General features: G+C 43.5%; 2 protein-coding genes across 13 annotated transcripts in view; one reads left to right on the top strand and one right to left on the bottom strand.

Moving 5' to 3' along the window:
• Kmt2c (lysine methyltransferase 2C) overlaps nt 1-3,819 on the top strand; it is a 235,888-nt gene extending 232,069 nt beyond the window's left edge. For all 4 annotated transcript variants that reach the window (XM_059257756.1, XM_059257757.1, XM_059257755.1 and 1 more), the window contains exon 60: nt 1,848-3,819. In XM_059257756.1, the coding sequence (XP_059113739.1) occupies nt 1,848-1,940 (93 nt within the window). In that variant the 3' untranslated portion in view covers nt 1,941-3,819. The remainder of the gene's footprint in view (nt 1-1,847) is intronic.
• The window catches only part of Galnt11 (polypeptide N-acetylgalactosaminyltransferase 11), a 49,624-nt gene that overhangs the window by 8,662 nt on the left and 21,103 nt on the right, over nt 1-19,859 (bottom strand). For 6 of the 9 annotated variants that reach the window (XM_059257760.1, XM_059257759.1, XM_059257764.1 and 3 more), the window contains 6 exons: nt 18,861-18,978; nt 17,044-17,196; nt 13,622-13,840; nt 12,318-12,422; nt 10,526-10,663; nt 9,749-10,402 (listed from right to left, as the gene is read on the bottom strand). In XM_059257760.1, coding sequence (XP_059113743.1) covers nt 10,271-10,402; nt 10,526-10,663; nt 12,318-12,422; nt 13,622-13,840; nt 17,044-17,196; nt 18,861-18,978 — 865 coding nt within the window. In that variant the 3' untranslated portion in view covers nt 9,749-10,270. Of the gene's footprint in view, nt 1-9,748; nt 10,403-10,525; nt 10,664-12,317; nt 12,423-13,621; nt 13,841-17,043; nt 17,197-18,860; nt 18,979-19,859 lie in introns of those variants that run through there. The other 3 variants (XR_009378229.1, XM_059257766.1, XM_059257767.1) reach the window with 3 other exon arrangements.

Here is a 19,859-nt window from a genome sequence, read left to right as displayed (position 1 = left end):
GTCTGACATGCCCCTCTCAAGATGATGCCTGCCACTAATTTGACATCTAAGACATGGAATTGCCACCTCAGGCAGTTGCATGGATTTGATAATGCACATGATGTATTATTGGAAGGGCTGTATGCACAAGTTTAGGGAACCACATGTTCCTGACTGTTCATGTGCACACTTAGAAAATTTCACATCATATATGTAATGTGAGTGTTTTGTGTTTTCTTTCTTTAAAATGTTTCATGTAAGACTTGACGTTTGTTTCTAGTATCTCAGAGGTGACTTTGGGCTAGCTTTCCATCTAAGATTATTGTTAGTATTAATTGCCTCGTTTACATTTCCCAACTCTGGCTTTCACGCATGGCATCAGCACCTTGAATCTAGTGCCCTAAGTCTGGAATTGGTGTTCATGGCAAAGCTCTTGAAAAGACTGCAGTGTTGGGAAACCTAGATGTGTTCACTGTGATGAAGCCCCAGTCTTCTGTGGGCAGAGCATAAGATCACACCTATTTACTTGGTCCTTTTAGAATGTGCTTTTTAAATTAACATGCTAGGTTAAGGCTCACTGTTCAGTTCACAGTAACAAGTGTGTAAGAACATCCTGGTGCCAGGACCCAGGACGCACCGCTCTAGGACAGGCCTTGCAGAACCCAGCCTAGTGACTCTCCTCTTTGTGTCATCTTGTACACACCCTCTAGCTTTGCCAAGCCTGTTTTCCGTAAAATGGAGATATATCGTCTCCTTCCATGGGGGGAAGAACTCAGAAAACACCTAAGAAAAGGGATAGCTTCTTTTCTCAGGACAGCTGCTCTGCAGGTGCAATTTTCTTCCTTCCTATCTTGTCTTCCAGATAATGTCTGATGTCTGAGTTAGGAAAGACCCAAGAGATTTACTGTGCCTTGCCCCTCACTTGGCTTTATGGCTTTATGGGATGGAGGAGGCAAGGGTATAAAGCTTATTTGGTGGGAGTCATACTGCTTCCCACCCAGTTGGTTGGCCTGGAATTTGAGTAAGAATTCTATAGACTTTGAATGTTGATCCAAAACAGCTCTTTCTCTGAGGGGAACACTAGCTTATCCTGAGCCAAATACAAGTGCCCATGGTTGGAAAACAGATTCAGGATACCCTGAACTCCATCGTGTTCCACTGTGGAAAAGATGGCATTGACTTTGTCATCGCAGAACAAAAGAAAATACTCAATCAGTGCATTAATTGGTGAGACATGAGGTGTTGGTAGGTTTTAGATGCTATCTGAAGATAGGTTTGGGATGGTGGAAGTTAACATTCACATTCTAAACTGTTATGTCATAGTCACAAAGATGTTAGACCAGGTACAGATGTTGGTAGTAAAGGCAATGAAGGGGATTGGACATAGCCCCAGATCATTTTTATGGTAGCTCTGCAATGTTCCTTCTCTCCATAGTGGCAAATTCTAGTCAGCTAGTAAGTCTGTAGGACCTTCAAGTAGAGGTGGCTTCTTCAGAGGCTTCCATCCACATGAGGAAAAGGGGAAAGCCATGATGTTGACAAGGACAAGTTCATCTCTATCCAAAGTAGGAGAGCCTTCTATGGTTTGAGGGAGTATTGGTCCTCCTCTTGTCCAAAGTGGTGGAGAGAACACTATGAGAAGACATAGAAACTCAGCATATCCCACAAATCTACTTCCTGTTGATGTATGGCACTTCTAGCTCAACTTCCTTTGTGGTACCCCACCCCACCCTCCTGCAAGGTTCCATGGGACCTCAACAAACTCAGTCTTGCTTTGGCTTATGTTTGTTTTGCTTGCTGGTTTTGAAATATGAGGGAGATGGAAGTGGGCACTACCTTGTCTCACACAGTGTCTTTGCCATGGGCAGCTCTGCTATGATTATAAGTTTGACTTTGAAGATGACCAGCACAAGATTCCATGTCACTGTGGAGCGGTGAATTGCCGGAAATGGATGAACTGAATGCATTCCTTGCTATCTCAGCGGGCGGCTCGTCCCTAGGAAGAGGCGACTCAACACTTCATTGGATTTTACAGACAGAAAGATATTTTTGTTTTTTGACGTTTTGAAAAACAGCTTCTGGAAGCTCTGTTTCCTCGGCCTTTGTCTGAAGGAAGCACAGCACGGAGGAAGCCAGCCAAGGCTGCCTTGCTGTGCACTGAGGTCAGCAGAGTCACAGAATGGTCCAGCACTTTTTTTTTCTTTTTCTTTTCTTTCCCTCCTTTTGTTTCCTTGTGGGTGGGTTTTGTTTTGTTTTGTTTTGTTAGTCTCACTAAGGAGAAACTTTTACTGGGGCAAAGAGCCGGCGGCTGCCCTGCCCCAGGGTGGGGGCCTTCCTATGAATGTAAGACTGAAATCACCAGCGAAGGGGGCTGTCCAGAGTGCTGGCCACGCCTTACTGACAGGGGCAGGCCCTGAGTTTAACTAAGTGGACACCACTGATCAAGGAATGTACTGAGATGACTTCCTTAGGGATAGAGCTAAGGGATAATAACTTGCACTAAATACATTTGAATACTTGATTCCATGAGTCAGTTTATTGTAGTTTTTGATTTCTGTAAAATAAGAGAAACTTTTTGTATTTATTATTGAATAAGTGAATGAAGCTATTTTTAAATAAAAGTTAGAAGAAAGCCAAGCTGCTGCTGTTACCTGCAGAACTAACAAACCCTGTTACTTTGTACAAATATGTAAATATTTTGAGAAAAACAGTATAAAAATAGTTATTGACCAAATGCTACCAGGCGCTGCAGCAGCTCGGGTGCTTATAACCGTGGTAGGGATGTTACAATATAATTTTGTGTTATTAAATATGCCATTATAATTATGTAATAACCAAAATTCTGCCCTGGTGTGTCTGGGCTTTTTGGAAACTGTCTCTTAGTGCTTGTTTTCTACACCTAACTTCTGACAGAGCAGCGCGTGTGCTACAACTACAACTTTTATAGCTGTTGGTGATTTAAACTAATGTTTCATATTATATTGTTGCATCCCTACTTCTTCAGTCAGGTTTTTTTGTGCTTACAATTTGTGATAACTGTGAATAACGGCTTAAACACACACCCAAATGGAGGCTGAATTTTTTTCTTCAGCAAAAGTAGTTTTGATTAGAACTTTGTTTCCGACCACACAGAATTATGTAAACATAATAGAGTCATGTAGCAGGGACCTAACCCAACTCCTTAGCCTTCTATTTAACATAAAAATTTGAAAAAGAAAAAAAAGAGAGCGAGAGTGAGAGAGAGATGTGATTATGCTCCCAGCTGCAGGACTCCGGCAATAGGGTTTTTCGAAGATGTAATTTTAAAAATGTGTTTGTATGAACTGTTTGTTTACATTTCTTTAATAAAAAAAAAAACACACTGTTTTGTGTTTGCTTGTAGAAACTTAATCAGCATTTGAACCAGGTTAGCTTTTTATTTTGTACTTAAAATTCTGGTACTGACACTTCACAGGCTAAGTATAAAATGAAGTTTTTGTGTGCACAATTTGAGTGGACTGTGAGCTGTGCGTACATTCAGTGACGCGGCTCTCAGCTTGTAATGTATATGGCATGATGTATTTTTATCTTACAGAATAAATCAATTGTATATATTTTTCTCTTGACAAATAGCTGTATGAAATTTGTTTCTTGAATATTTTTCTTCTCTTGTACAATATTCTGACATCCTACCAGTATTTGTCCTACCGGGTTTTCGTTGTTTTCTGTTCTGTATAATAGTATCTAATGTTGGCAAAAATTGAATTTTTTGAAGTATACAGAGTGTTATGGGTTTTGGAATTTGTGGACACAGATTTAGAAGATCACCATTTACAAATAAAATATTTTACATCTATAGAATCTGCCTTGTGTGCTGTGTGGGCTGTGGTCACGTTTGGAGTTGGGTTCTGCTGCTGTCTGTCAGAATTGCTAGAGTCTAGATGATGAGATGTAATTTTAGCCATGCTCCTGGCTGTGGGCTCCTCCCCTCTCTTGGTCAAATAAGGAAGAGAACTTGTGTTAGATGCACAGCACAGCAGATTAAAAATTACTTTTCATGCTTATTGGCTTGTTTAAAGCCTGTTCTTTCTTATTTGTTTATGGGTGTGTCTCGGAGATGAAGTCTCATCTCACTGTGCTGCCCAAGCTCAAGCAGCCATCACCCCCTCCTCCTCAGTCTCCTGAGAAGTCAGGATTGCAGGTGTGTGCTAGGCACCCAGACAGCTTTTGGTTTTGTTTCATTTTCTTCAAGCTACTTTTAGGTTTTACTCTGTGTAGTAGAGACCTATCATAATGAATGGACTTAATATTTAACTTAATGTAGCTACTAAGAGGCAGATATCGTGGTACATGCCTTAAATCCCACGTGAAGCATGGGGATTGTGAGTTTAAGGCCAGTGTAGGCCATATGTACATAAAGAAGACCATCTCTCAGGAATGAAGATGCTACTAAGAATCCAAATTCCCAGTTGCCCCCTCTTTTCCTATCTGGTGGGTTCAGAGCTTGATGCCATCTCTCCTTTCTGCCTACAAACACATTGAACATCAGGTTTCTGAGGAAAGGACATGCCTTTGTGTTTATTAGAGTGATGCTGGCACCTCACAGCCTCATCAAGACAGTCTTAACCATCAGATTAGTCACCTGGACACTGTCCCAGGGGCGGTGAGAATAGGAAAGGGTGTGTGTAGGAGACTGCAGAAGACTGTACAGTGGCAGCATCGGGCCACTGGGCAGCACTGGTGTTCTCCATGGCCACTTGGGTTCCAACTCTGAACCCTCACGGTGAGTCCTAAGTCACAGGTGCAGTCTCAAGACCTCAGCTCCATGCTGGCCCAGGCTGGTCAAGTGCATCAGCTACTTGTAATTCTTTGGCTACACACTTGGCACCATGTACCGAATGCAAACGTTTTGGGGCACAGTGGGCCCAGCATCACAGAGCTGTCTCTATAACAAAAACAGTTTCACTTTACGTTCTTCAGTTCCTTATACTAAGTGACTGTGTTGACCACTGTTCCTTTAAACTTGTCTCTAACCCTTGTTTATGGACCACCCTGCTTTCCTGAGTTGAGCCCCCCTCATCCAACAAACTAAAAGTTTTTGCTGCATACCAAGGACCCCAGACAGATGCCAAGCAGAGTGGTTCCCTACCAGCTGAGCAGACTAACATTGCTTCTTTCTGTATGCTCTGGATACCCAAGCCAGTGGCCTGCCATGGATGGGGGAGCCTACTACCATGCTGAAAAATGTCACCTGTCACTACTAAAGGTGCCTTGAGATTTCCCTAATGAAATGGAACCTGACTTCCTCCTCTAGTCCTCTGGTCTATTGCCAGCCCTGTCTGCTGTCTAGTCTTGATTGTTAAGCTTGTATGTGGTGTGCAGAGGTCTCCCTAGAGTGGCTGGCTATACAGGTGTCTGCATCTCCTTATGCAGTGCTCTTGGTTTGGGTTTTGAAGTTTCTCTGTTCTGAAGAACAGGGCTCACGTTTTGAACGCTGCTTTCTAGAGAATTCTTCCAACCCAGTTTCATTCTAGCCACAAAAATAAAGTAAGTACCCTGCTTCCTTTTCCTCGATGGACCCTTTACCAACTGCACAGTCTTAAATTCCTCTTGGAATCACAAACTCCCAAGCCATTCAGTCCCCACACACACACCATCCCTAGCTCTCCTCTGCTTTCTCCTTTCTGCTCTTACAAATCACCCCAGTATGGTGACCATTTACCAAGCATTGCTTCCAAGATTGACACACAGGAGGCTGGCAATGTGCTCACACTCAGTGGCCCCATGGAAGGAAGCCTCATACATACCAAGACTTGTTTTCTTCAAAGTAACCCTACCAATCTGCTCCTAGGCTCCAGGACGAATTCTGGATGACATGAGGGCTTCTCTCTCAGGAATGCTGTCCTTCAGTCCCCATGACCGAGTCTGAAGAGAGCTTCTGCCTGCTGTGGTTTGGACTCCGTGTGTAGGAGGCCCTAGTCTAGCCTGATGTTACTTGGAAGGTGGTAGAAAATTTAAGACTGTGAGAGCTCAATCTGTCTTACATTCTAGCCATAAGGGGAATGGCTCCACCAGTGTACTCAGTGAAGAAGTTAACTGCTTGTCAAATTCTTTCCTTTAATGAGCTGGTTTGTCTTGTCACATTATGTACTAGTTGCTCTGGCTCCTGTGGGTATTGGTGAGGAGGCCTAAGTAAGACATACTCTGCAGCCTTTGTTGCCGTCTCCACCCATCTCCACATCTCACATTTCCATGTATTTCCATTTACGTTAATGCATGTAAAATGGCATCTGATGTGGTTGGATTGCATTTCATCAATGGCTGTGACATTGAGCAACTTTTCATAGGATTAACTGTGTGTATACACCCCTCCCACCTTAAGTGTTCAATCAGTTCTTTTGTGCATTGTAAAACACTGGAGACGGAATACAAGTCTCAGGCTTTTTCATTTTCTCATTCTGTCTTGAACAGGTGCTTAATTCTGATTAAGTCCCATTGTGTTAATATTTTAAGGTTAGTGTGTTGTTTGGCAAGTCTTTGCCTACACTGAAATCTTGAAGATACTCCGCATTTTTCTCCAAAAGCTTTATTTTTCATGGTTTGTTCAGATCTGTATCTGTTCTGAAATAAATTTGTGTTCTGTCAAGGATGGAGAGAATTAAGGTTCAGTTTTGTTCAGATATAGGCAGTTCTTCTAGTAAAATGTGCAGATTTGGAGTTAGGGAGATGGTTCAGCAGGTAAAGTGCTTGACATGCAGGCATGAGGCCTAGTGTTCAGTCCCAGGACTCATGTAAATGGCAGGTGAGTGTGTGTCTTCTCAGTGTATGGAAGGTAGAGGGGGAAGCCCTGGAGCAAGTGTAGACTTTCAGTTTCCTTCAGGCATTGAACTGGCTCCTTGACTGTAAGTCACTTAGCCACACTGGCCTGTTTTTTCTTATAGTCGGTTCCTTGCCCTTAAGTCAGTAGCACAGTGATCTTGAATTGGTATAAGTCCTCCAGAATTCTGTCTTTTCAAATTATTTTCTCACCTAAAAAGGCCATCTGGAGCTTTGATGAAGAGCTTTGCACCCCTAGAACATGCCATATTAGCCTTAGTCTGTTCTGTGTCCCATACTTTTAGTGCTGTTGCCAACTGCAGCCACAGCACATATGTACAGCACACACTTAAGCTCCCCTTTTTTTTGTGGCTTACATAAAGTCTCTAACGTGCAGATGCTCTTTGACTGACGATGGAGCCATGTCCGGATAAGCCCTCTTGAAAGTGCATTTAATACACCTAGCCTTTTAAAGGCAGTTAGCCTCATCTAAATACCACGTCAGGCTACATTTGGGCAAAATCCCTGAACAGAGTAAGCCCATTCTATAATGTGTTGGTTATATCAAGTAATGCATTGAATACTATATATTTGGTTGGTTGGTTTGTTTTTGCGGGGGGTGGGGGGGGTGGGGGGGTGTCATTATATAACCCTGGCTAGCCTGAAACTATGTAGACAGGCTGGTGGTGAACTCACAGAGATCCACCTGCCTCTGCACCACCATGCTGTCTGGCCTGAATACTTAATTTGCAAATGCAAAATGCATGGGTATGCATTTCTGCTTCTGTGAGATTGACAAGTCATGGATCACTGTGTCCAGGAATAGTCTGTGGAGTATTTTTGGAGACTTTCTAAGATTTTTTCTGCATATTTGGTCATATTCTGCAAATGAAGATACTTTTGCTTCATTTCCCAAGTCCATGCTTGTCTTCTTGCTGGACTGCCCTGGGTAGGGTCCTGAGCATAAGGCTCCTAAGTTGACTATATGAGATAGTACAATATCCTTTCCTTTTGCACAAGATCACTTTCACATCAAATGAGGTTACCTATCAATGTACTTTGAGGAATTTTCCTTCCACTTCTAGCTCTCCCCATCCTCCCACCAACACTTTTGTGCAGATTAAAATTGTACCATCAGAGGTAATGGTTGGTACCTTGTCCAAAGCAACAAATAGCCCGGGGGTCCAGAATTCTAAACAGATAAACATGCCGAGATGTACAACCTCATCTCAAATTCAAGTCATCTTTACGATGGCACTCATTAAGCGTGTGCCTCAAAGAAACGGCCTCAGAGCAAGAATCAGGAAGCGATCAGATGTCGGGGAACCTCAAGGCCTTGGGGCCCGTAAGTGGTTTTCCGAATTTTTCTGAGCGTGTCACGAAGCCCTTTGGTAGACGTGCTGTACTGTTCTCCCCGCTGAGAGTCGGCGACAGGCCAGTGTTCCATCTAGCCCTCTCGTCTTCATTCTCAGAGCAGCTCTCCATAGTTTTTGTTGAGCGTTTATCATATCCTACCAAACTGTTTTTGTTGAGCTTTTAGCATATCCTACAAAACTGTTTTTGTTGAGCTTTTAGCATATCCTACCAAACTGTTTTTGCCACTTTTTTCCAGTTTGGGCAATAAATAAAAGCTGCTGTGAACGTCTGAAGCGGCCTTCTGGGTGGACAGTTGGAGTCCCTTGGCTGAAGAGCAAGGAATAGTCTGGTTTCTAAGACTGCCTGCCTCTCCAGAGCTGTACTCTGCTATGGCCCCAACAAATGAGTTTCTCTTCACTGGGCTGGTCACCATTCTTGCTGATGCCTCAAGTTTTTCTTCTGTTGGCTCCTATTTCATTTCTCTTCTGACAGTTCATATTTACTTCTGCCTTGAGCTTCAATTTACTTTTTTTCCGTCTAAGGTAGGATTCCCTAAGAACTTAATTTCTATTACAGGTGACTAGTACTTATAAAATTTCCAAGTAATTTGGTAGCATACACATTCTGCTGTTTTCATCTTTGGACATTTTAAAACAACATTTTAATTTTGTCTTTGACCCACAAAGACAAAGTGAATCAGTTTCAAACTATTTGAAGGTATTATAGTTGATTTTTATCTGACACCTTGGACTATGTCTACCTGACATCTGGGTCACATGTACATGAGAACATGAGTGCTGGTGTTAGCAGTACCATGTATTGTCAAGGTGTCAGTGTCCTGTGTGTCTATCAGGTTTTGGAAGGCATGCTGAAATGTCTCACTGTAACTGTAGAGAGATATACTTGACAAGTTTCTAGTTTGGGGCAGCATGTATTTAGAAGCTATTAGCTGTATAAGTGTTTGGGATTACTTCGTTTTTGTCATAGGGAAAGAACTCTCTTCCTACCCCTAGTAGAAATCTACTCTACCTCATGTTAACAGCTACTATCAGATGGGTGGATAAAGTTCATTCACTATAATGTCTGCCCTTCTGTTCATTTTTATAGTGAGCTTCTTGTAGGTAGCCTGCATTGTAGGTCTTGCATTCTTATCCAGTCTAACCTTCTAAAGGAAACCTTAGGTAACAGGATTTGATGTGGTCATTGCTCTTACTGGGTTTAAATTCACTCACAGCCTTTTGCTTCCTAGTCTTTGAAGTCTGACAGGTAAAATACTTGGTTTAAATGGCTTTGTGCTTTAAGATAACATCACCAAGCTTCTGCAGTATGAGATTATACCTAAGAAATAGAAATCTGGGGCAGGGGGAATCACCTTGTATTTTCATGCTTGAGTATTTGCAGACTTTTATGAATTCTTTATATAGCTGAGATACTTCTACTTAGAAGAGAGTTTAACAGGCAAACTGTTGTATCCAAATTCACCCAGGCAAGCTAAGGAACTGCCACTTCCTGAAGTTAGCAACTGCCGTCTAGCTTAATGGGCTATCAGCCCATTCATGAAGTATTTCCCATCATATTTCCAGGTCATCCAGACCACAGAAGATGGCATAGGCATAAATCCTAGTCAAATGATCAAAAAGATCCTTTATTTAATGTAGACAGCCTATTAAGTCATCAAAATAATTTATAATAGTTAAATGCCTCTGAAATATACATGATACCTTCTGAAGCTAAAAGTAATATGCATTCAACTAGTTTTAAAATCTATTAGGAACATTAAACAAATGACAGTAGAAAAAAATCTCCTATGAAGTCCTCTATGAAAGGAAACTGTGACAAGTTCCTGATTAGACAGAAACCATTCCATCTCCAAGAGAAGCATAAATAAATAGAAATGTCTGCTTCCTGGGTTTGTACTAATAGACCCAACTTTTTAGAATTATTTTCTGTTTTCCCTGGATAAACAAGAATGCCTTAGCAGCAGCTCAGAAATAACCCAAGTCCCAGTGAAGCACCTTCTGCTCCTGTGATGGTCACCTTCCACCAGGGGTCTTGTCTGTTGGGGTCAGCAGCATCCTTCATAAAGCACCATGATTTGTGGCAGGTGTGACAAAACCTGGTGAGTTACGTTGTCTCCATCTTAACCTTCTAGGCGCCACTGCTGGGAGGCAGAGCCGTCACATATTGCCATGGCAACAGAGCCCTTCTGACCCGTCAGGTCCACCGCTCTCAGGCACTGTCCAACAGACACTTGGTACAGCCGATTGTTCTTCTGGGAAAAAAGGCAAGGAAAAAGGACCTGCTTTTATTTGAAAACAAACATTCTTGCAGCATGCAGGAAAGATGTAGAAGAATCAGGACTAGTTAAAGCCCATGTTTATAGCAAGCTGCTCACCCCAAAGGTCCACTGCTGAGATCCTCCTGACCCATGGCACTTCATGAGTCGGGGTGGGTCTGAAGAGCGAGTTTCTGACATGTCGAGGCAAAGGAGGTTGTTTAAAATCAATTCATGTTCTTCATTATAAATCCAGATCTAGTGACAAAAAAAAAAAAAAAGGAAAGGAAAAAAAGAAAAGGGTTTTAAAAAACAAGTGTTGTCTTAAGTACTGGAATGAAGGCCTGAATTACACTTCACAATGCGCTCTCTATGGTCTCCACAGCAGACACACTGGTCAGAGCACTGCCTCAACAATCTGAAAGAGTGAACTGGGAGATGAGGGAGGCCTACAGAGATGTCTCTGGTTCACTAGGGAGTGTCCTCTTCTCCCTTTTATTCCTGGACAGGTGGTAAAAGGGACTTCCTCTGTCATTTGCTCCCACCATGGTTGCTGTGGCAAGGTGAACATCAACCACGGACAAAGCCTTCCAAAGCAAAGCCTCTCCTCGCTCTCAGCCAACTTAGCACAGTGTTATCCGGGAGAACCCCAGACAGTGGTAGACTGATTTAACTAATTCAAGTGATCATGTCATTGTAAATCATTTCCAGTTTTAGGGTTTGGTGACAGAAATCTCTTAATTCACAGACCTGTAAAGCTCCAAGGAGCCACAAGAGGTGTGGGCAAGTGCACATAAAGCTGATTATTTACCACAGTCCTCATCTGCTGGGTGACGACGTGCATAAGCTGTTCCAGCCCTTCTACAGAATATCACACCCCAATTCCAGGATGTCTGCTGTGAGATGGCAGATTTCACCTGGGCCACCCTGAAGCAGGGTTTCCCTTGGGTGTGAATGCAAATAATCTTGGGTTCTGGCCCAGGCCTCAAATAGGATGAGTACAGATGTACTGAGACACTCTCCCACAGGTACTGGAAAGCCCTGCTTGAATCCTGGGCTGTTGTGTGGCAGACCCTGCACTGACCACTTGAAACCAGTGCGACTGAGGAACTGGACTGTTCACTATGCTTTAAGTAGCTATAGTATCAGTGTAATCCTGCATGGCCACAACTCGGTACATTTAAAGCCACTGAATGGGCCAGTGCAGGGACGGCCTGCTGCCAAGCCTGATGACCTAAGTGCCATTCCTGTCCCCTGTGATCAGAGAGGAGACCTGACTGCTGCAGCCTGTCCTCTGACCTCCACGTGTGCCCACTCAGGTAATAAATCGATGTTTTAAGGCAGTATATTCTAGAAATGTGCAAGTATACATTCTGTTTATCAAAAGGCCCAGGTATTTTTTTCCATTCCTATGTGATAGCCAAAATGGAGTACAATCAACGCAGACCAGTCCTGACAGCTGTGAGTTGAAATCACTCACTGTTAGGCTATGGTGTCATATAAGTAATCCTGAAATGACAGTGACAAACTGAAATGTTATCTGCTTACATTTTTAATATGGAAAAGACTACCTAAAATAGAGTGGATGCAATGAACTCTGTTGAGGTGTCCTTTAATGAGATGTAAAAACTGGGTAGGAAAATCTGACTCTGGTTCATCTACTGAGGACTTCAGGTTTGAAGAAGAGCACTCCCTACACCACAGTAAAAAGCACAAAGGTCTTACAACTGACAAGCAATGACCAGAGGCAGAGGAACACGGAGAAGACAGAAGCAGTTATTTCAAATGGTCTCTAAAGTCATCTGTAACCTACAACTTAAGAAAAGTCACCGCACTGAACACCTCCTGTCCATAGTCTGCCCACATGTGCTTCCTTCCCCAGAGAGCCTATGCACTGGGCGGCATCACCCACCTGAGCTGGGTCTCTGTAATCACAGGCCTTAAGCAGCACCAGGCCTCCTTTCTGGCTGGAGCGGCCCTGGGCTACCAGACATTTGTTGGTCTGCAAATGGTAGAGCTGCAAAAAAACAAAACAAAACAAAACAAAACCGTGTTCTTGAGGACTTCCATGCAGACATCTTGGTGCCTGGGGGATGTGTGCCTGGAGTGGAAATGCTGTTCCACAGTCCCAAATAAGAGCCCAGGAGCTAAGAGGAAGCGAGGAAATAAAGCCAGGCACGGTGACTTAGGACTGTAACCAAAGCACTCATGGAGCTGAAGCAGGCAGATGATGAATTTGAGGCCAGCCAGCCTGGGCTACACGGCAAAACTCTGTTTAGACATTTTTTTTTCAGTTTTGTGTTTTTTTAAGTATACTATGTATATGCTGACTTGGACATACAGAACCACCAAGACCTTCCAACAGTGATACCAAGATCAAGAATTATGCTGGAAGGGATTTCAACTGTATGGGCACAAAATATCCCTCTTTACTTAAGAAAAACACCCAATAAACATCATGATGGTTGTTTGGGGTTTTATAAAGTAAACAGGGAGGAAAGTACTAGACTCAATTCTGAAATAGAAAAGTTGGAAGATGGGCCTTAGGAATTTAAAGAGGGAAACCTACAAGAACACCAGCTTTCTGTCTGTGTGTGTGTTTGCACAGGTGGGAGGGGGTGCATGCTTGTGCAAGCTTTCCCCCTTGTTCACTGAGGTGCAAGGTCTACCAAATAAACCCAGAGCTCACTGGGCTTACTCCAATGATCCAGGCTCTGCCTCCCAAGCACTGGAATTATAAGTGGACCTCCACAACTGCCCAGTGTCTGCATGGGTTCTGAAGCTCCAAACTCCAATCCTCACACTGAGCTGCACAGTGCTTTATCAGCTGAGCCATCTCCCCAGCCTCCAGAATGCCAGTTTTAGAAATTACTCAGAGCTCAGAACAGCAGACCCCTAAGCCTTAAGTGCAATTAGAAAGGGTCCACAGTGTGCCCTCTGCTAAGCTCTGAAGACTGCCAGTGCATTGAGTGTGAAATCCCACTGCATGTCCTACCAACTTAACTGTCACTTTCAATGCAGTAAGTACAGGATCTTGACCTGGGTGTAAACAGCAAACACATTAAAATTTGTAAGCTTTTCTACTAGAGAAGAGAGAAATCCCCTCAAAAATGAAATTAAATCTGAGCTAAATCTAGATTTATCACAGGACCTCAGAAAACTTTCCTGCTCTGCCCCTCCCAGTGGAACCCTCAGATAGGACTGCTGCTGCCTCACCCGTCCACGCAGAAGGACCCTGGGGCGCTTGGGCCCTCTGTTGATGAAGATGGGCTGTTGAGGTTTGGCGTTCGGGCCAGGTATCTGCATCTCAGGGTAAACATTGTCCAAATACCACTTGAATGATTGACAGCCCAACTTCTTCCTCAATTCAACACGCTCACTGATATTTCCAAAACTCTTGGTCTTCAAATCAGGTCTTAAGGAAAAATACTGCTCCTAAGTTTAAAAGAAAGAAAAATGGAATTTGCTGCTGGAAATATATTACACATTCTTTGAGGAAAACACAGTCTTGTGTTTTCTTAATGTCAAAATATCAATAGGAACTTTCCACATGCCTGTCACTAACCATAACATAAACTCAAGATACATTTGATTTCACAGAGGACAAATTGGAGGAAAATCTAACTCGGTGGATGTAGTAGTCTGAAAGAAGATGGCCCCCCAGGGGAGTGGTACTATTAGGAAGTGAGGCCTTGTTGGAGTAGGTGTGTCACTGTGGAGGTGGGCTCAAGACACCCAGTGTCTCAGTTGACTTCCTATTGCAAGAAGATGTAGGAACCTCAGCTTCTTCTCCAGCACCATGTCTGCCTGCATGCTGCCTTGCTTCCCACCCTGATAATGGACCAAACCTCTGAACTGTTTTAATTTAAACAATTAAATGTTCTCCTTTATAGAAGTTGCTTTGGTCATGATGTCTCTTCACAGCAACAGAACACTAAGACAATAGATTATGTGTGAGATGAGTGACTCAAACTCTGACTTCTATTATTCTCAACATGAGCTGAAGATCCAGGATTCCATGGATACCAACCATGTTAAAATTAAAACTGACCCAGACATGGCTGCACACACCTTTAATCTCAGCACTAAAGACACAGAGGTAGGCAGATCTTTGAGTTCAAAACCAGCCCAGTCTATGTAGCAGCTCCAGGCCAGTCAAGACTACATGGTAAGACCCTATCTTAGAAACACTATCACTAACAAAAACAAAAAACCAACAGTTTTAATTCATTAGTAAACCTTTTTTTTTTTTTTCAAGACAGGGTTTCTCTTTGTGGCTCTGGCTGTCCTGACCTCGCTTTGTAGACCAGGCTGGCCTCAAACTCACAGAGGACCACCTGCCTCTGCCTCCTGAGTGCTGGGATTAAAGGTGTGTGCCATCACTGCCACTGTCTAGAAACTCATCTTTTCTTAGGTGGCTCATATGTACATTTACCCTGATACATGGTGGGGGTGCGTGCCTTGGTGCATTTGTGGCAGTCAGAGGGCAACTCTATGGGGTTGATTCTCTTTCCACCTTTGGGTGGGATTCTGGATCAAGCTGACTGCTCGACCTGTACGGCAAGCATATCTACCACTCAGCATCTCACCGCTTTAAAATACAACCTCATGAGAAATGTAGTTCAAACACAAGGAGTATTTTCAAAGCTATTACAAGTAATTATGGCTATTCTTGTATTAAATATTTAATATAATAAGTTATTTGTAATTTTCTGATACAGTATAAGCACACAGCCCAGAATGGCCTCTAATTAACAGTCCTGCCTCAGTCTCCCCAGTGCTGGGACCACTACACAGCAGCATGTGTAGCGTATAACTCAGTAACTTTGATATTTTAATTATGATAGAAAATAAGAAATCATACCAGTGAGATTCCCATTTGCTCTTGCTTCCTCTTTGAATGTTCTTTTTACACATGCAAGGCTTTTATAACATGTACTACTTACTTGAAAAACACTGGTCCTATGGCTGCGCAGTTCTTCAAAATACTGACACACTTCACTATACAATAAAATAATTTATGATTTCATCCGAAAAGCTACATAGTGGCACACTTTCAAGCTCATAATGATGGGGGTTTGTTTTGTTTTTGAGACAGGGTCTCACTGTGTATCCCTGGCTGGCCTGGAACTCACAAGACTGGCCTTGAAACACCAGCTGCCTCTCCTGGGATTACAGGCCTGGGACAGCAAGCCCTGCTGTTAAAGAGTGGAGTTTTATCATTTACAAGTCCTGCTGTTAAAGAGTGGAGTTTTATCATTTACAAGTCCTGCTGTTAAAGAGTAGAGTTTTATCATTTACAAGCCCTGCTGTTAAAGAGTTGAGTTTTATCATTTACAAGCCCTGGCTCACTTGGAGAAGCTGCTGTTCAGTGTCATATGCAAGGGCCCATGGAGAACAGTGTAGTTCAGCACTCAGCTCACATGACTGTACTCCACATGAAGCGGTCACATGACTACTGACAAGACTTCCGACTGGGTGATTGCTGTCTCTTCAGTGGAGTTCTTACAGGAAAGCAGCTGGTGCTTCTTCGCTCAGGCATGCAGTGTCTACACAGCAAGTGTAGACATTAAGTGTCTGTATTCATCTGACTATGGAAATGAGTGAGACCCTGCAAACCTGAGTGGGTGGCCAGAACCGAGAGGTCAGCAAGCCACACTGTGGGATCTCTGCCACACGCAGATGATAACAATTCACAAGGAGCCGAGCCCCAGAGCTCTGAGTTAGGAGAGGGATAGAGACAAACAGAACCTTGGCATGCTTTGAGCCCATGTCTGCTCCCAGCTCCCTCCTCAGCACTTCACAGCCTGAGCATCTGCTGCCATTTCCCATTACGTCACAGGGTTGCAATTACTGTTCATCCTCTTATCCATCTTTTGTCTCCAAAATAAGAGCTCAGGTACTTCACCAGGCACGCTAGTGCATGCACGCCTGTAATCCCAGAGCAGGAAGGCACAAGGATGGAGTTCGAGACCAACCCATTTCAATGACAGTAGCAACTGCACACAAATAATCACAGCAGCATTTTCCTAAAAGTTAACATGTAAACAAGCCAAATGCCCAGGTGATGGCCAGATGGATAGAGTATCCCTGAGTAATGGGAAGTAGTGAAGTGCTGAGACCAGCTACAACACTGCCCAGCCTAAACACAAACACCAAGTGTAAGCCACAGAGAAGGGCACAGATGTGTGAGAGGTCTAGGAAAGACTGGAGCCAGGAGACTGATGTGGTTGTCTAGAGCTGTGGTCAGAGGTGAAACATGAAAAGTACAGTATTTCTTTTTGATGTGACAAAATGCTCTAAAATTAACATGCAAATTATACTTGATAAAGATTCTGCAAAGAAAACAAAGTTGTATAAGGTAGGACAGCAATGGGGATGGAATCTGGAGTGAGCAGTGAAGTCCAGTGGGTGAGGAAGTGCAGCCCAGTCCTGCGGAGTCCCAAACTCTGATGGGCACAGAAGGATCAGTGCACTAAAACAGAGCTGCTTCCAATGCTTACGAATCACACTCAGAAGTCAGGTGAGAACCCAAACCGAGTGACTCCCGGGTGAAAAGAAGCCCAGAGAGATGGCACAGCAGGGAAGGTCAGCCAAGAAGAACAAGCACGAGTGGGGTGACAGACACAGACACTCACCTTGTACTCATCCAACCAGACATGGGCCAGCCTCAGGGAGTTGTGTGTCATGGTGTCCTGGCCTTCAGGAGATCCGTATGGCCGCCTTTTTCGGAAAATGTGGCCTACTCTTGAGCAAGGGATGATGAAGAGCTTACCGCCACACATCCAGATCTAGGCAGAAGCAAACAGACATGGACCAACAGTTCAGACAGAAGCAGCCCCCACACCAGCCTGTATGAATGGGGGCTATGCAACTACAGGTGTTTCTCTATGAGATCTACTCAGAAGAAAGTAGGGGCGTTTAAAAATTAGGTCTTCCTGAAATTAAAAAGGCAACCAATTCTGAAAACATTCATTTGCTCCCATGTGTCTGAATTATGCTATCATTCTTTGTTGCATTAATGGACTTGCTCTTAAGGATTTGAAAAGTTATGCTTATTAGCTGGTCTTCTGTTTTTCATGTACTTTTTTTTGTTTTTCAAGACAGGGTTTCTCTGTGTAGCTTTGGTGCCTGTCCTGGAACTCACTCTGTAGACCAGGCTGGCCTTAAACTCACAGAGATCTGCCTGGCTCTGCCTCCCGATTGCTGGGATTAAAAGGTGCGCCATCACCACCTGGCTCATGTACTTTCTTTTATACACTTTATTTCTAAGAAAACACCTCTTTTTTCTTACATGTTTGTGCAGTGTTCCTGCATATGCACGCGTTTGCATGTGTGTGGCATGCCTGCATATGCAGTGCACATGCATGAGAATGAACACTGAGGCCTAAGGTTAATACTGGAAATCTTGGGGCCTGAGAGACAGCTTGAGACAGCTCAGCGGTTAAGAGCACCGGCTGCTTTTCCAGAGGTCTTCAGTTCAATTCCCAGCAACCACATGGTGGCTCACATCTATAGTGGGATCTGATGCTCTCTTCTTATGTGCAGATGAACATGCAAACAAAATACCCATATACATAAACTACATAAATAATCTATCTTTTAAAGGGGGTGGGGGTCCCCCTTTACCACTCTTCTACTGCATCCTTTGGAGGCAGGGTCTCAATCAAACCCAGAGCTCACTAGTATGGCTAGTAATTTGTCTGGGAATCCTGTGTCTATGTTCCAAGGCTAGAACTACAGATAAGCAGCCATGCCAACCTGATGTTTACACGGGCTCTCAGGACCCAGACATCTCTGCTCTTGCTTGCAGGGAGAGTGGTTTGCCCACTGAGCCATCTCCCCAAGTCCAAAAAGTCTTTTTTTCTAAATGATACAAGTGATTCAGATTCAAGAGTACTTGGTTGCAGGCAGGGCTGGGAGGCTGGCTCAGGGAGCAGAAGTGCTTGCCACCAAGCCTGACGACTCCTGTTCGATCTCCAGGAGCCACACGGCAGGAGGAGAGAACCAACTCCTGTAAGTTGTGCCATGGCTTCCACATGAGCACCATAACACATGTGTGTGCTTGTGCAAACACACATTTTTTTAAAGAACCTTTTAAAACATATGCATGTCGTGTCATGTGTGAGAGTATATACTTTTAACATTTATGGGATTCATTTACTTTTGCAAAAAAGAGAACAAAAGAAAACTGAACCAATGATATCTATATAAACTTTCAACCTGAAAAAAAATTGGAGAAAAACTGCCCTTTAAAGCACTATAGTGGTATGTTTTCAAAATTATAAATAGACATGTATAAGTACTGTGCTATGGGCTGACGGGGACTCTGCAGACAGGTCCAGATGGGTGGTATGGGGGCCCACCTGCTCAGAAGGTTCTCTTTGCCCCTAAACTACAATTATATTCCATTACAGACCATTTAATAACAGAACACACACAAAACCAAAATTACCCGAAATGAGATTTCCAGATTTTCTCCTCCCCAGATATCCATGCCACTGTCATACTGTCCAAGATCATTGAAATACTGTCTATTCATTGCAAACAATCCTCCAGCCATTGTAGGTGACCTAGAAAAGGACCACAGCCTGTGCTCATTCAACAGAACCAGTTACCTATTGTTTACAAAGTCTCTGTGACTCTGGGACACAGTAGATTAGCTGTCATTAGAGAAAAGGTAAATAAAAGGATAACAGATAAAAAGAAACATTTTCATCTAGTAAGGGAGCAAGCATGGCCACATACCTGAATTTTTTGGATTGCTGGGGCTATATAAGTATCTGGCATAAGATTACATTCTAAGTATCAAAGTACTATTCTTACTGTAACTGAGTTTGATAGACACCCAACTCAAATGACTTAATTTTGATGGCCTAGTAGAGGCACTGGACAAAAACTGAGTCCAGAGCCTGCCACAGAGACGGTCTCCCTGCTGAGTTGAAGAGCATCAGCAGCGCCTCTCAAGAGGCTGACTGTGCCAGCAGTGACATCCATGTTAGAGCGTTCAGACCTCTGAATGTTTAGAGCCATCATACTTAGCATGTGAGTGGGAGGGAGGAGCCACTACTGGCATCTGGTTTGAGGCCAGGGATTCTGTTAACTCCTAACATATGAGGGTCCCTCCCTCCCTCACGCACAGCAGCTTGCCAACAACAGACGATTCGGGTTGAAGTTGCAGCACCCTGCAGCAGGCATTACCCAAAGGCTCAATCCCAACCTCTAGGCATGTGACCTCCTGACCTGAAGCTAGGGATTCATGCGCGGGTTCTACTGTCCCTCCCAAACTGCCTACAGAAGAACTCTAGAATGTCTAACAAAAGAGCAGACAGATAAATAAGCAGGCAACCAGGGAGGGGAAATCACAGAAAAGAGAAACAGTCTACAACAAAAATAGATGTGAAAGTTTTAATTATGAAGCTATCAAACAGACTTCAAAATAACTACTCAATAC

Source organism: Peromyscus eremicus, chromosome 3 (genome assembly GCF_949786415.1).
Source record: "Peromyscus eremicus chromosome 3, PerEre_H2_v1, whole genome shotgun sequence".
In the NCBI taxonomy this organism is placed as follows: domain Eukaryota; kingdom Metazoa; phylum Chordata; class Mammalia; order Rodentia; family Cricetidae; genus Peromyscus; species Peromyscus eremicus.
The sequence above is the reverse complement of the archived record's forward strand: the minus strand, read 5'-3'. Positions and strand labels throughout refer to the sequence as shown.